Source organism: Neofelis nebulosa, chromosome 16 (genome assembly GCF_028018385.1).
Source record: "Neofelis nebulosa isolate mNeoNeb1 chromosome 16, mNeoNeb1.pri, whole genome shotgun sequence".
In the NCBI taxonomy this organism is placed as follows: domain Eukaryota; kingdom Metazoa; phylum Chordata; class Mammalia; order Carnivora; family Felidae; genus Neofelis; species Neofelis nebulosa.
In genome coordinates, this window is record NC_080797.1 from 18,929,614 (window position 1) to 18,944,854 (window position 15,241).

Consider the following 15,241-nt stretch of genomic DNA (forward strand, 5'->3'; position numbering starts at 1 on the left):
CCTGCTCCCAGACCTTTCCCCAGGCAAGCCCCACCCCCACCTGGTTCAGGTAGTAGTAGGTCTCCGGCCCTTGTAGGGAGAGCTGCTCCCGTGCCACAGGGTCCAGCCCCGCCAGCAACTCGTAAAAAACATGGAAGCTCCGCTCAGCCTGGGCCTTGGGGAGAAGGACTGGCTTAGGGAGAGCAGGGCTCTGGTCCTGTGCCTCAGGGGAGCAAGGACAAGTCCTGGGAAAGGCAGGGATGCAGGGTGGGGGGCAAGGGGGTTAGCAACCACACTCCCTGCATGGCCCCTCTCCCTCTCCCACTCTGGGAAGCTGGAGAGAGGCGAGCAGCAGCACAGGTCTTACCTGAAACACGACCCTCGAGGCCTCCAGCAGATAATGTGACACAGAAGCTCCCACGATGACCCCACTGTGGGCACGGAACAGTGGGCAGGGGGTGCCCAGGGTGCATGTGACCCAGGGGCCCTGCTCAGAACGGGACCCACTATGGGCTGGACCCAAGGGCAGCAGCCTCTGGTTCCCAGTAAAGGGAACCGATCGTGGGTGCCCCCCTGTGCCCACCAGGAACCCCTTAACTCACCGCTGCAGGCAGAGACGCAAGACCTGGCCGAAGCGACTGGCGTTTGCATTGAGGACTGTTTTGGCGTGGCCAAAGCTGCGAAGCATCAGCAGCACACCGTCCAGCTGCATGGGGGAGGGGCACTCAAGTATCCCCAGGAGTGGTAGCCGCGTCCATGATCAGGCGTCTCAGCTGAGGATACTTTGTGCCTAGGGGCTGTGCTCGTCCTTGGAGAGGGTCAGTCCCACCCCACCTCACCCTGCCCTCCAGGAGGCAATGCCTGGGGCTGCCCCCAAGGAGAAGCCAGAGGCCTGAAGACCGCCCACCTGGCCCAAAGGAGAAGGATGGTTCCTCTTGGACCCTGGGAAATGCCCGGCTGCCTATCACCTGACATCTTCTGTCCCTTGTTTGCTCCTGCTCCACGCTGCTTAGGAATTGCACAATCTTTTTGGCAGCTTCTGTCTTCCCTGAGCCACTGTGCCCACTGTGGGAGGGAGGGGCTGACAGGGTTTTCAGGAAGGAGCACATAAGACACCCCATGGAGCCCAGGAACTGGGGCATGCCCACCCGAAAGTGATTCCCACCCCCCGGAAATGTGGAAAGGTAGACCCAGGGCATGGAGACCAAGGAGAAGGATGATGCCAAGAGGCCACAGCCAAGGGGCACGTGCGGTGACTTCAGCCAGGAGCACAGCCCTCACAAAGTCCAGCGGTGCCACCCAGCGGGGCACCAGGCCAGCAGCTTCCAATGCAGACCCCACGTCCCTGCCTCCCAGCCCTCAGAGTGGCCCGTGGGTTCAGCAGGGCCCCACTGCTCACCCGAGGAGAATGCATGTGCCCTGCCCAGTGCTCTGAGACAGGCGATAGGCTGACGCCACGATGGCGAAGATGTGTCTGAGGGAAGAGGGTGGGAGCAAATGAGGTTGCCTGAGATGGGCATTTGGGCCCTCCTACATGTAGGCAGGACATGCCCTCGGTCCCCAGGATCTCAATCAGTGGCACATGCTGGGGCTTAGCCGCCCAGGGGGTGAGCAGAGGGTTGACGGGGGCAAAGGCACGTACGGGGTGGTGTTAAGGGCCTTCTTGGGGTGGTAGCTGGCCAGGACCTCAGCTGAGAAGAGAGGCAGGGGCCGGCGGGGGTTCAGGGAGAGCAGAAAGGGTCCCCCAAAGGTCTGGGGAAAAAAACAGATGCTGTCGTCACAGCATGTAGGAAGCAGGGGCTACAAATGGAGTGGGGCTGCTGTGCTCCCCAGCCCAGCCCCCCAGCCCCCCGGCTCTGCAGGTCCCCAGAGAGGGTTCAGCACCCAGCCCAGGGAGGAGAAGGAAGGAGAAGTTCTGGAAGTGCCAGAGAGCCCTCTGATCCCAGGGGACAGGCAATCCCAGCCCACCCACCCTCCCCAGGTGCCCCCGTACGTAGATTCGGCCCAGATGAAACCTCTTCTTGAGGCACAGCAGCACAGAGCTGTTACACACTGGTCTGTGGGGACAGCAGGAGGGAGAGGCAGGGAATGGGGGTGGGGTGGGCAGAAGGAGGTCTTAGGTTAGCACTGTAACCGGATGGAGAGATACTTTGGGCAAGTCGTGCATCCTCCCTGAGCCCCCGACCATAACACAGGGGTGTGGCTGCTCAGTGAGTTACCCGCTCCGTGGGGGCTACAAGCAGGACCAGGCCGCTGACCCAGAGGGCGGCTTTGTGCCACTTAGAGAACCTGATTTTCACCCCTCACCCGCCTCTTCCCGCGGGAAGACCTTTTGTAAGTTACAATACCATCTAAGGATACAATTTATAAAAATGGAGGTAGGGGTGACAAATGAGGAACTCTGACCCAGACAGGACAGGTTTGGAATTGCGCCTGCTCACCGCAGCCGAGCCAGGTCGTCCGTGTCTTCCAGGCCTTCCGCAAGGCTCCTGCCCTCCGCTCCCAGGGAGGGCGGTACCTCCAGGCCCGGCCCGAGGCTCAGCTCCAGGTCCCTCTCCAGCGCCTCCTCAGCCTCATCTTCTGGCACCCACCGCCCCCTCGGAGGCCCGCAGGGGCCCGGGCTTCTCTCCCACCACAGGTGGGTCTCCAAGGTGAGTCGAGGCAGCAGCGCGTCGTCGGTGTCAAGTCCGGGGTCCTCGCGGGGTTCCGAGCTCTGAGTCCAGTGGACCGGAGCCTCGGCCTCCAAGGTTTCCGGCCCCGCTTCACTGCTGGAGCCGCTCTCGTCCAGTGGGGGCTCGTCGCGGGGAGCAGGGCCGAGGAGAGAGCCCCGGCGGGGCCCGGCCACACTTTCTCCACTCGCCCTGCGCCCCTCCCTGTCCCCCGAAGCCCCTTCACAAGGCCAAACGCGTCCCCCCCGGGCTGGGGCGTCCGCGGACGCTTCCTCTGAGCTCCGACTGCTCGACTCCCTCCCGGTCCTGTGCCTCCTGGGGAACACGACCGCGAACTTGGGATCCGGAGTCCGGTCCTCATCCTCAGAAGGGTCCTCGGGAGCTGGGCTCTTCGAAGGCTGTGGGGAGCTCGAGCCGCCGCCAGGGGGAGGCCTGGGCCGCGCCCCCAGTCTCGCTACGCCCGCCAGGCGCAGCGCGAGACGGCGCCTCGCTCCCGGCCTGCGGCCCCGCCCCCCGGCCGCCCGCGACCCCGCCCCCCGGCCCTCGCCCTCGGGCCGCCGCAGCCGCAGCCAAAGCCACCGCAGCAGACCCAGGGCGCGCGCCACGCGCCGCAGCCGCTCTTTAAGGCCGGCGCGGCGGGGAGCCGAAGCGGCGGCCTGGGGAGCGGGGCCTGCCGGGGATTTCGCGCGGAGCCTGCGGAGCGCCACGAGGGCGGCCAGCGGCGCTGGGTCCCGGGGCCCGTCTCCCCCTCCAGCCCCAGATTCGCTCTCACCTGCCGCCACTTGCACCTCCCCCACCGCCTTTCCGACCTGGAGGCGCCGAGTCCCGGAGGCCTCGGCTCTTCCCGGCTCGGCGCCCTGCGACCCAGCCTCCGGCCGCGCCTCGCTGTTTCTTGTGTCCCGGGCCAGCCCGGGGTCCCGAGAAGCCCTCGAGCTCCGGGGGACGCACTCTGGGCTGCCCTCGAGGGGGCTGGGGGCCTTGGGTTTTTTGCCCGGCCTAGTCTCTTCGGCTTCGGTGGCCTGGCTCGCCGTTCCTGGGGCTGTCCGTGGGCCCCCTCCAGGTCCGGCCCCCTCCAGACTCGATTCCGTGTCTGTCCCGGAATCCTCCTTCTCTCCCTGGGGTCCCACCCCCGACGGCCCTTCCCGGCTCCGGGGTTCAGCGCTGCCCCCGCCGTCGCTGCTGGGGCGTTCGCCGGGTTCCAGCTCTGGCTCCGACTCGGTTTGGGTGTCTCCCGGGACCGTGTCCTTTTGCTCCGGCTTGGGTCGCAGCTCTGGGGCCCCAGTGCTCTGGCTGTCGCTCTCCTGGGCCTCGCGGGCTTCGCTGTCCGGGCAAGAGCTGCCCCCGTCTCCACCCGACGTGTCCCCATGCAGGCTCCGAGTCTCCCGGCAGCCCTGCCGAGCCGAGGGTCCCCGCCCTTTTCCTCTCCTCCTGCGGCGGCAGAGCTCACTCGTTGTCCCTTCTCGGGAGAGACTCTCTTCCTCCAGGCGCCCGCCACGGTCCTCCCGGGGCTCGCGGCTCTCCTTAGATCCGCGTCCCCGACGCCGCGCACTGCCTAGTCTCCCCTGGGCCTCTGCTGGCGGCCCAGCCCCTGACCGTCTGCAGCCGCCGTTCTGCTCTGCGGTGGGCTTCCGGCGGCCAGCGTGGGTCCTGTGGCTTCCCGCAGTGACCGGTTCCAAGACCGGTCTGGTCCTTCGGGCCTTACCTCGACCCTGTCCGCTTTCCTGGCTGGGTGCGCAGTGGGCGCTGCCCGACCGGGACTCCTGCTCTGCTGCGACCGGCCTCCTGGGGCCCTCCTGGCGCTGGGACGCTTTGCCCTTGCTCCCACCCATGGCGGGCCCAGTGAAGAGGGGCTTCTCGGAGTCTCTGTCCTCGCCCTGAAGACCTTAGCCCGCAGTGCCCTCAGCTCTTGGCAGCACCCACACCCGTTCTGCTCTGGCTCTACTGGCAGTCTACCCCCTGGGGGCTCCAGCCTTACTCAAGAGCATTAATTATGCAGTTGGCAGCGGGGTCCTGACCCCTTAGACCAACAAAGGAGTGGAGGCCGCCCAGGAAAGAGGAGACGCTTCAGCATCAAAGGCCGAGGACGGGGCAACTGTGCCACCTGGGAGGCACTGCCAGCCAGGCCAGCCTGGCACTGTGCCAAGCTGCAGGGACCCACGTGCTCTGCTCCCCTTTCACTGCTTGCCCCCCTTTCAATGAGCCTGTCTGGATCATCATCCTGGGGACTCTAAGGGATACCCACTCTCCTTCCTTCGTCCCCTTGGCCTCAATAGTATCAGCAAAGAGCTAACACTTCAGGGCTTATTATATGCCAGCCACTGTTTTAAACACTTTACTATGGAGTCATTTAATTCTTGGAAGCATGCTAAGAGGTGGGTGCCCTAAGGATTCCCGTTTTATGGCTGATGCGACTGAGGCACACAGCCAAGTGTCAGTGGTGGTCAGAGGTGGGACGCCAACCCAGGCAGTCTGGCTCCCAAGGCCCGCTGGAGAACAGGTGTGAGGGGCTACCATCAGCAGTAAACTTTACTTTCGTTGGCCCATTACAACGTATCTGATGTATCTCCAATCTCTTGCCTTCCTGGTGCCCTCCTCTCTGCCCTATTGATCCAGGCCGGGGCCTGTAGCTCACTCAGTTGTGTGGGTGTGGCCAGCTGTCTTCCCAGAGCCTTCCAGGGAGAGGGGACTCTCCCTCCAAGCCCAGCTTTCACCTCTGGCTCCCACTTTCCCCATTCTTTCCTTCACCTGCTTTGCTCCTCCAGTCTGTGTGAGTCCTCCTCTGACCATGCTCCACTCTCCCTCCCTCCCTCCGGAACCGTCTCCTCCTCTCCTGGCCCCTACCACCAGCCACCGTAACTTGGTAACTTTCACCTCCTTTGGTTGGGTGTTAAGGTGCCGAGCGATTTTACAGACTCTCATTTAATCCTTACCACCCTCTGAGGCAGGCCCTATGATTATGCCCTGTTTTATAGGTAAGTAAACTAGAGCACAAGAGTGAGGTCATCTGCCCAAGGTCACAGGTGAAGCCAGTGTTTGAGGACTGGGTCTGCCTGACTTCCAAGTCTAAGTGAACACTTAAGTCTCCCACCTGTCGATGTCGAAGACCCTCAGATCCAAGTCTGTAGACCATGTGCCCAGCTGCCTGTGGTACATCGGCAGGGCCTTTGGTGTCAGCAGTGACCTCTGCCACTCACCTTCTCCATCTGGCAGTGGCCCTGGTCAACCCAACCCCTCAGTATCTCCATTTGGCCACTATGGCCACCTCCCCCTGGACAGGAGCTGCAGGGCCCTCCAACCTCCCTCCATGCCGGCTGAGCTTCCATTAATCCACTTTCTAGACAGTGCCAAACTCTTCCACTTGTGCACACCTATCAATAAAAATTGTTGATCTCACACTCCCAATAGAATATTTTCCTAGAACCAAAACAGGCGAACAACCAACATTAGTTAATACTTTGTAGCCCAAAGTACTTAAGGCAATGCTCATCCTGAATGAGGGCAGAGGTAAATCCATTTTCAGAGTCTTGATACTTGTGTGTGTGTGTGTGTGTGTGTGTGTGTGTGTGTGTGTGTGTGTGTAGCTGTCCAGCTCTCTAGAAAGACTGAGGACCGAGTGCCAGTCCAGGATATACACAAGGCTTAATTTCTTTTATGATAAAAATAAAGATCCTGTGCATTCTAACATGTTCTCCCTGACCCTGAGAGAGGGTCACCCCCGTCATGAAACCCTGAACCTCGTGGACTCCCATGAACCTCACAACAGATCGTGAGGGGATACTCTTATCATCCCGTTCCCCCAGAAAAAACTGGGATGCAGAACAGGAAGGCAATGTGCCTGTCACACGAGTGGAACTTGCTGGGATTTAAACTACAGTGGTCTTTGGAAGAATGAACTTCATAATGGAACTTCTGTGCTCAAAGCCCTTCAGATGCTTCCAGTCTCAGGATCAAGTTCAGACTGTCTTGCAGGGTACGCAGCACTCCCCACTGTCTGTAGCTTTGCCTTCTTATCTACCCAGCATCCCTTCTTCACTGCTTCTGCGACCATGGTCTGTGTTCCTCTTCCCTTTGGGGCAACTACTCCCCCTCTTCCTTGTGGCTTTTGGGACTCCTGTCTCAGTAAGTGCCACCCTCACCCCCACTTCTAAGGAGAACAGGAGAGCTGGAGTGACCCAAGTTACACAATCCAGATTCTTGAGCTGCACATGCTTGGCGGGAGGGTGATGGGTAGGGTTCTCCCATGGCGTATCCATCCAGGGACCTGGGCCTGGACTCCTCTTCTGCCCTGTGCGCTAATCCATGTCCTTCCAACAGGCCACGTGGGTTCCTGGTGGCACATAGCAGTGCCCTTACCCTCGCCAGGCTCTAGGAGGTCCCAGTCTGGCCCCGGCCACTGGGTGGTCTCATTTTTTGGCACACTTCCTGCCAACTACCCTCAACTCTTAACACAATCCCACAGCAGGCCAACCAGTTCAAGTGCTCCTGCCCCTCTATCCTCTGTGTAGAACGGAGCACCCAGCCCATTCCTGGTCATGTCCCTGTCCCAGCTTAACATCACCTTCCCAGGCGCATCTCTCACAGGCCCCCGGCTTGCCTGCATCCTAAGATTTCCTGCCCTTGTTAGTATGGTGAGCCTCAGAGGGCAGGGACCACATTATCTTGGCCACCTCTGACCCCAAGCGCCTGGCATATAATAGGTACTCAACAAAGACAGGTGAATGAAGTAGAATCAAGTAGACTCAACCCCCTGGCTTATGAAGACCATAACAGTGGTCTGATCCAGCCCCTCATCTGGGGGTAAGAGCTTTCACTTCTGGGAACTGCCTCTGACCTCAGCAGCACCCCACAGTCGTTCCCTGAAGTCTGGAAGAAGCCACCAGGTCTGAGGTACTGTGAGTGTCTCCCCCTTCTGACAGCAAGCAAAGGCCGGTCAAAGGGGACTCCCTCTGCCCCCGACCCTGGGATGCAGCCATGCACCCTCAGGGTGGTTAACTCTGGCCGTTCGTTTCCAAAGACAGAAGACATAGTGTTCAGATACGAACAGACACAGTTTGCTCTGACTCAACAGCTTAAAAAACTAACTCTCCGGAGTACCAGCCTGGTCCAGCAACTGGACCCCAGGGGCAAAGGCAAGGGACCGCTACCAATCATTTGTGTCTATGTAGAAAATTTCTGCACAATTAAAAAAGTCAGTCATTGGACCAGTCCAGTGAAGAGGTAATAAGGTGTTTATTAAAAACTTTTTCACCCAGAGGCAGTTAAAATTTATAATTTAAAACCCAGCCCACTACAAAAAGGGGAGGGAGAAAAAACTGTGCAACATTGACAAAAGAACCAAGACAGACAAGGCCCAGGTGGGGCAGCCCCACGGCCCTGGGGTCCCTCCTCTCCGAGGCCAAGAGCAGCAGCAGGGTGCACACTGGGGTCCGCTCCAGTCCCTGGCACAGCCCAGTTCATGGGCCTCCCGGGACCGGGGGGGTAGCGCCCCAGGAAACGCCCTCAGTAGTGTGTGTTCATCGCGTAGCCTGGACCCGCGACCTGCTCACTCCGCTGTGGAAGGACACAGAGCAGTGGCAATTCGGAGGCCTCCTGGGCAGGCCGGGGGGGCCTCAGTCCCCCACCCAGGGGCGTGTGTGGGCTCACTCTCCTATCCCTCCCCAACTAGGAGGCATACCCTCCCAGCCTCCCCCCAGCCCTGCAGCGGTGCCCAGAGCCCCTACCTCCCCCATTGCTGAGGCTGTAACCCGTGGCCACTCGCGGAGATCGCCAGTCGCCATAGCTCCTGCACGGGCAAAGACAGGGCAGTTACCATCCATGGGGACCTCCGGGAGACCAGACGAGGACCCTTATTCCCAGAGAACTCCTGGCACCTCAGGGCCCACCCCTGCAGGCCCGAGCAGGAACTCACCCTCGGTCTCCCTCCAGTGTGCTCTGAATCTCCTTCAGGACCCCTGCAGGGTTGGGGAAGAGGCCTGCTGAGGCCGGGCCAGACACAAATGTTTCTCCCCCTTTTACTGGTGGAGTGTCGGACAGGTCTGCCTCCCTCAGAGTAACGGCCCTCGGTTCCACCCTGGCTTTCCAAGCCTCCCTCGGTACATCCCTCATGATGGCCCACCGACTCCTGCCCAACTCACTCTCGTCATTGAGCAGAGCGTGCTCCATCACCGGGCCAGGCCTCCTCTCTGAAAGGCAGGGGCCAGGTCAGGTGAGCCCTGAGACCTCCTCTGCCCCAGCTCCCTCCTTAACTAGAGCGGCAGTGCCGGAGCCCAGAACCCAGGACTGGAAGTGATGCCGTCTCTACTCTTAGCCCCAATACCACCTGCTGGCCTGGGGTTCCCTTCCTTCCCCTTCGGTCTGGGTCTGGGCCTAAGTATCACAATGTCTCTGCCCCCCCACCCCCATCCCCACCCCTGGGCACAGGGAACCCTGTCTTACCCTCTCCATCACTCTGGCTCCCTGAGTTCCTGTGGGGAGAGAGATGGTGAGGCCTGGGAGTCTCTGGGCTCCCCATTCTGGCTCAGAAAGCCCTGATCCCATGAAAAATGAGGTCAACTAACCTGGCCCACCTTGAGCCAGGGTGATAAACCAAGCTCTGCCCTGGATGGCAGCTTCCATGAGAGGGAGGGGCATATGAAGGGGGGCAGCGAGCCAGAGCCAGGAGGGTGGCTTAGCTCAGAGGAGAGGGGCCAGGGCAAAGGCCACCTGTCCTTTTACCGACCTGGCTGGGCCTGAGACCTTCTCTGGGCCTGATCTGTTGCGGGGGCAGCTGTGGCTCTTGGTTTCTGCTGAATCCACCAGACACCGGGGCTCAACCAGCCACTTGGTGGAGAGAGAGAAGCGCTCAAACTCCGAGGGTGAGATCAGGTAGAATCCTGGTGGGGGAAGGAGAAGCCTGGAGGTGAGGCCAGCCCACGGCTCCCAGGCCCTGCAGCGGCTGACGGGACTTGCCTCCCAGGAGGAACGAGGGGCCGGGGGCCTCCCTCAAAAGTTCTCTGAAGTCAGTCAGTCCACCCTGGCCTCGGCCGCAACACCCCATGCTGCCCTTCCCAGCAGCCCCTGGCCGCGCAGCGGGAGTCCCCACCCCGCCCGCCCCCGGGGGCCTGGCTGCTCGCCCCCGCCTGCCCGCCCCCGCTGTGCCCACCTTGGCCGTATTTGGTGAAGACACAAGAGGCAATGCCGCTGACATCCTCCCGGCGGATGCAGCTGTACCGAACCTGGGGCTTGAGCAGGGGCAGCGAGACCACCTGGACGTCACCCAGGTTGGTGAGGACAGTCAGGTGGTGCTCCCCGTAGTCCTCGGCTCGACAGCTGCCGAAGTGGGCCACGCTGACCCGCCGCACCCGCGAGCCCTCCAGAGCGGTCAGCTTCAGCTTCAGCTTGGCGCTCACCTTGGGCAGCGTGAACACCTGGGGGCACAGGGCGCGGCTCACACCCGTGGCTTCCGTGCCTGGTGCCGTCACAGGGCCCTGCTCCCCAGCAACGGACGCCCAGTCTCTGTGCCCGCTCAGTGCTCGGACATGCGGCCACTACGCTTTGACTGGGAAGGGACACCAGGGCTACTCATTTCCATGTCTGTGTTCTCCGTCCCCCCTATTGACACAGGTCCCGCTTCGGTGCCCCCGTGCTGACCCCGGGGCCCGGGATCTCTATCCCTCTCCTTTTCGGTGCCTCGGTAGTCTGTCACACACCAGCTGCAAATACAACTTTAAGTGAATCCCGGCCACTGTCATTTGTGCCCAGGATCTGCACTCCCCGGATGTCCCAGGGATCCCCAGGGAGCCCCGCCTCCATCCAAGCGACACCTTGAACTGTTCTTCCGACACCACAAGCAGCTGGTGGCTTCCCTGCATGTCTGGGCTCTTTGACAGGTCATGGGCCACCTCCAGGGGCTCAGGAAGGGGGACACTATGTCCATCCAGCACCAGGATGCCCACCACGGGCGCTCGGTGCATCAGCTGGATCTCCTTGGCTGCAGGGAGAGAGGCAAGTGGTGGTTGATGGTCGGGGGGAGGGTGAGACTACAGACCCCACCCCACCCCACCCCATCCCAGGCAGATAAGGACCCTCTGCTCTCCCCCTGCCCAGCACTCACCCTGCTCGGCCCTCACGGGCTCATCCATTCTCCGCTCAGTGGGGGGCACACGCAGGGCAAAGGCATAGACCGTACCACCGTTGGTGCCAGCCCACAGCGAGGGGCAGTGGCGGGAGCCTGCCAGGAAGCAAAGGTTTATATCTAACCCACAGTTTCGGGGGTCAGGTGGAGCCAGGTGACCTGGGCTGATGTCCCGGCATTGCCACTCACAACCTGTGTGACCCCAAGGTCAAGTTAGCAAACCTTGTAAGCCTGTTTTCTCCTCTGTAAAACGGAATGGCTGTGGGCCCTGCGTATTTCCTGGGGGTATAGACGGGAAGAGCTGGGAAGGCTCTCTGACCACTAAGGGACCCAGGCACAGGTGGTCTTGAACCCGGGACAGCTCAGCCCTGAAGATACAGCAGCAGATACCCCCACCCCACTCTTGCCCCGGTGGGCGGGCGGCAGGGAGCTTCTGCAGGGCACACTGGGTACTAGTAGGCACTCTTGGAGGAAGATATTCCTCCACTTTACAGGAGAGAAGCTGACCCCAGGTTTAGTGACATGTCCAAGGTCACACTTCTAGAGTGGTGGAGCCTGAGTAAGAAGCCAGGGCAACCTGCCTTGGAGACCCAGGCACGGCAGAGAATGAGGGAGGCAGAGGATCGGGTCTCCCCATGCTCCCAGTCAGGCCAGACAGCAGCCTCCAACAAGCCCTCGGGCCGAAGGGTGCTCTCCTGGGCCCCCCACACCTCAGGCTGGCCACTCACTGTCCCTCAGATAGGTGTCAGCAAAGTAGAGGGTCCGGACGAATCCCGTGAAGGAGTCCTCTGCTGAGCGAGCCTCGATCTTACGCTGCACAGGGGCCAGCTCCATGTTCTGCGTACCCGTCCGCTCAGCCCTGGCGCCTCCCTCCGGCACCTGCCGTGGGTTTGGTCAGGCTGAGGGGGGCTCTGGCCTCCCCTTCCTGGGGGGATCCGATTGCCCAGCACCAGTCCTTCCGGGGGAAGATGGCCACCGCCCACCTGGTGATACTAACTGAAGACTTAACCCTCTACACTTGGGGAAGCTGAGGCCCAGAGATGCAACGTGTGTGTGTCCGAGGCCACAGAGCTAGTGGGCGGCGGGGCAGGACGTGAGCCTGCTCGGTGCTTGCAGCCAAAGCCACGGGGGAGGGAGGGCTAGTTTGGACCTGCTGCCAGCCGCCCCGGGCTCGTGGCCGGTCTCAGCCTCACCTCCCCTGGGGGACCAGCTGGCCGCCGCTTCCGGCTTGACACCCGGCTACGCCGTATCCGGCGGAAGGACTGGCGCAGGGACTTCTTTAGGGACTTCACACGGGACAGGGGGCCCTCCAAAGCCAGCTGGTCACTGGGGTGCAGCGTGCACCTGGGGGGAACATCAGGACATCAGTGCTGCCAGGGCCCTAGGGTCCTTGCCCAGCACCAGCCCTAGACTCAGGCCCTGGCCACCCCGAGAGGGCTGCTCACTTGACAAAGACCTGCCGCCGCTGCTGGTGGTCAAAGAGGCCAAAACCGTGGCTTGTGCCAAAGGCCACGAGCCGCCACTCAGAGTGCAAGGCCAAGGAGGTGACCACGGCCGGGGGCTGGCACTGCACCAGCACGAAGGGCTGGAAGCCGGGCTCAAAACGCACGGGCCCCAGGCGGGCACACAGGCGCTCGTGGCCCTTCCAGCGGTAGCCCTCCTGGTCCTGCAGCAGGTCGGCCTCCACCTGCTCCACGGCATGCTCCGCCTCCTCGTCATTCAGCTCCAGCACCAGCACCTGGGGTGGGGGGGGTGGGGGGCAGGTGGGCTGAGCCACCCCACCCCCACCCCCCGCCCAGCACCAAAGAATAGCGGGACCACAGGGACCCTGAGAGTGGGAGAGCCTAGGGCCCAAGGAGAGCTGGAAGGCCTTTCCCGATCCCTGGCCCTTAATCCTGGTTTCTGGAGGAGAAACAATCATCCCAGAGGCCTGTCTCTAATGGGACCAGGCAACCTCTATCCACTGGGAAAAGCACAAGAGCCACAAGAGTCGGTGATGGTCCTGGCGACCTCTTCAGTGGGTGCCCAGGAGGCTGGTGTCTGTCCTTGCTGCCCCCCAATCCTTGGACACCGCCCAAAGTCCCCTGATCACTCCTCCTAGCTGCACCCCCTGCCCCAGCCCAGCCTGCTACCTGCCCTGCCGTGCCCGCCACAGCCAGGTAGCCACTGTATTTGCAGAGGAAAATCTTCTGGATTCCCAGCCTCGGATCATCACTGTAGGGGTCGAAGGAGCCCACCTGACAAGGGAGAGGAGGTCCGCGAGTGGCCATAAGCCCGAGACCCAGCCTGTCCTTGCCCTGCCTGGTTTCCAGGCTCCCGGCCTCACCTTGCGGAGCGGGGGCCACTCATCCTCGCCCTGGGCATTGAGGTTCTCGCCGGGCTCTGTGTCGGTGAGGAACACCCGTACCGTGCTGAGTTTGTAGAGTAGCCGTAAGCAGACACCGGAGGCGTCCCAGAAGCGCACTGTGCCATCCTCGTGCCTGCGGGCGGAGCCACCTGCCAGTTGTGAGGGATGCCAGGCCAGGGGTGCCCGGGAGGCCCGGGACTGGCACGCGCCCGCTCTGGGGTCTGTTCCCACCCCGCGTATTCTACTTGGCAGGAGGGAGAGCGCCATGAAAGTCACCTACCCTGTGAGCAGCAGGTCCCTCTGGGGAGGGGCTGGGGCCAGACTGGTACCACCATCGATGGGCCACTCCTAAAGAATGAGACCAAGAAGTCCATGGGAGAGCTTGGCCCGAGCTGGGGCCAGGGCCGGAGCCAGACTTACCATGGTGGAGAAGTGTGTGTGCTGCTGTCTGCCAGCGGCGACGATCCGCTCCCACAGCTTCAGGGGGATGTTGGAGACGTGGTGGGAGCAGGTGATGGCGGAGCAGTGAAGGGAGGCCAGGTAGGGAGGCTGGACTGGTGGCCAACCAGCCGCCTTCAGGTCAATCACCACTAGCTCCTCCTCGGCCAGCACCACCAGGGCGTAGGGGTCATCAAAGGCTGGGGGACAGGCCAAGGGTCAGGGGCTGCAGGAACCGTAGGAAGCAGTTTGCCCCAGCCCAGCCCTGCAGGATCTTAAGCTCTAGGGCTGGAGTCAGAGAATCTGCATTTTAAATTTTTTTTTTTTTTTTTTTTTTTTTACATTTATTTATTTTTGAGGGACAGTAAGACAGAGTAAGAGCAGGGGAGGGGCAGAGACAGAAGGAGACACAGAATCCGAAGCAGGCTCCAGGCTCTGAGCCGTCAGCACAGAGCCCGACGCGGGGCTCGAACCCACGAACCGTGGGATCATGACCTGAGCCGAAGTCGGACGCTTAACCGGCTGAGCCACCCAAGCACCCCTGGAGAATCTGCATTTTATTTTATTAATTCATTTTTATTACAAACAAATTTTTTTAAGTTTATTTATTTATTTTGAGAGAGACAGAGATAGTGCAAGTAGGGGAGGGGCAGAGACAGAGGATCCCAAGCAGGTTCCGCATTGTCAGCTTGGAGCCTGATGTGGGGCTCGAACTGACGAAACCGCGAGATCATGACCTGAGCCGAAACCAAGAGTCCAAGAGTCGGATGCTTAACTGACTGAGCCACCCAGGTGCCCCAGAATCGGCATTTTAAAAACAAGCTCCACTCGAGCCTCACTTCGGGGTGAGCTCAAGGCCTGCTTCCGGTGAGCAGGAGCCCCACTTCAGGCGAGCCCCACTTCTCTCTCTCTCCTTCTGCCCCTCCTGGGATTCTCTTTCTCTGCCCCTTGCTCACCTGGGCCCCCTCTTTCTCTCCCTCTCCCTCTCTAAACAAACAAACAAACAAACAAACAAATAAAAATGAGCTCCAGTGGCAGCGGGTGGCTCAGTCGGTTGAGTGTCCAACTTTGGCTCAGGTCGTGATCTCATGGTTCCTCTGCTGTCAGCACAGAGCCCTCTTTGGATCCTCTGTACCTTGCCCCCCACCCCTTTCCCACTCATGCTTTCTCTCCCCAAAATCAATAATAAATTAAAAAAATCTCCAAATCCAGAAACATATAGAGAAAAATCACACACCACAACCAAGTAGGATTTATCCCAGGTGTGCAAGATTGTGTCAACACATGAAAATGAGTTAACAGAACCCATCACATCAATAGGCTAAAGTAAAACACGTGATCATATTGATCCACGCAGGAAAAATGTCTGAAAAATCTGACACCCATTTATGATAAAAAATCTAAGTAGGAAGAGAGGGGAACTTCCTCAACTTGGTAAAGATCGTCCACAAAAAAGCTACAGCTCATGTGACTATAATAGTGCGAAACATGAAGCTTTCCTGCTAAGATCAGAAATTTGGCAGATGCCCCCTCTCTCTGCTTGTTTACAAGTCCTAGCTACTGCAGGGAGACAAGAGAAGAAAATAAAAGGGACACAGGTCAGAAAGGAAGAAGTAACGCTGTCTTTGTTCACAGAGAACGTGATCATCTCTGTAGAAAATCCTAAAGAATCGATGCCCCCCCCCCACCCCACCC

General features: G+C 60.5%; 2 protein-coding genes across 6 annotated transcripts in view; both read right to left on the reverse strand.

The window, feature by feature from the left end:
* Positions 1–45: 45 nt before the first annotated feature.
* LOC131498101 (RNA exonuclease 1 homolog) lies at positions 46–4,477 on the reverse strand. Its single transcript, XM_058704966.1, has 7 exons — positions 2,421–4,477; positions 1,973–2,036; positions 1,622–1,731; positions 1,379–1,453; positions 948–1,044; positions 582–685; positions 46–410 (listed from the first exon to the last, which is right to left on the reverse strand). Exons 1-7 carry the CDS (start codon positions 4,475–4,477, stop codon positions 263–265), a joined length of 2,655 nt encoding a protein of 884 aa, XP_058560949.1. The 3' UTR covers positions 46–262.
* A 3,381-nt stretch (positions 4,478–7,858) lies between these two features.
* The window catches only part of LLGL2 (LLGL scribble cell polarity complex component 2), a 35,229-nt gene continuing 27,846 nt past the window's right edge, over positions 7,859–15,241 (reverse strand). For 3 of the 5 annotated variants that reach the window (XM_058703050.1, XM_058703052.1, XM_058703053.1), the window contains exons 11-26: positions 13,529–13,746; positions 13,389–13,456; positions 13,088–13,241; positions 12,894–12,998; positions 12,207–12,499; positions 11,955–12,105; positions 11,490–11,640; positions 10,741–10,857; positions 10,451–10,617; positions 9,790–10,054; positions 9,367–9,520; positions 9,084–9,112; positions 8,783–8,830; positions 8,557–8,599; positions 8,369–8,430; positions 7,859–8,198 (exon numbers count right to left, since the gene is read on the reverse strand). In XM_058703050.1, the coding sequence (XP_058559033.1) occupies positions 8,191–8,198; positions 8,369–8,430; positions 8,557–8,599; positions 8,783–8,830; positions 9,084–9,112; positions 9,367–9,520; positions 9,790–10,054; positions 10,451–10,617; positions 10,741–10,857; positions 11,490–11,640; positions 11,955–12,105; positions 12,207–12,499; positions 12,894–12,998; positions 13,088–13,241; positions 13,389–13,456; positions 13,529–13,746 (2,033 nt within the window). In that variant the 3' untranslated portion in view covers positions 7,859–8,190. Of the gene's footprint in view, positions 8,199–8,368; positions 8,431–8,556; positions 8,600–8,782; positions 8,831–9,083; positions 9,113–9,366; positions 9,521–9,789; positions 10,055–10,450; positions 10,618–10,740; positions 10,858–11,489; positions 11,641–11,954; positions 12,106–12,206; positions 12,500–12,893; positions 12,999–13,087; positions 13,242–13,388; positions 13,457–13,528; positions 13,773–15,241 lie in introns of those variants that run through there. The other 2 variants (XM_058703054.1, XM_058703055.1) reach the window with 2 other exon arrangements.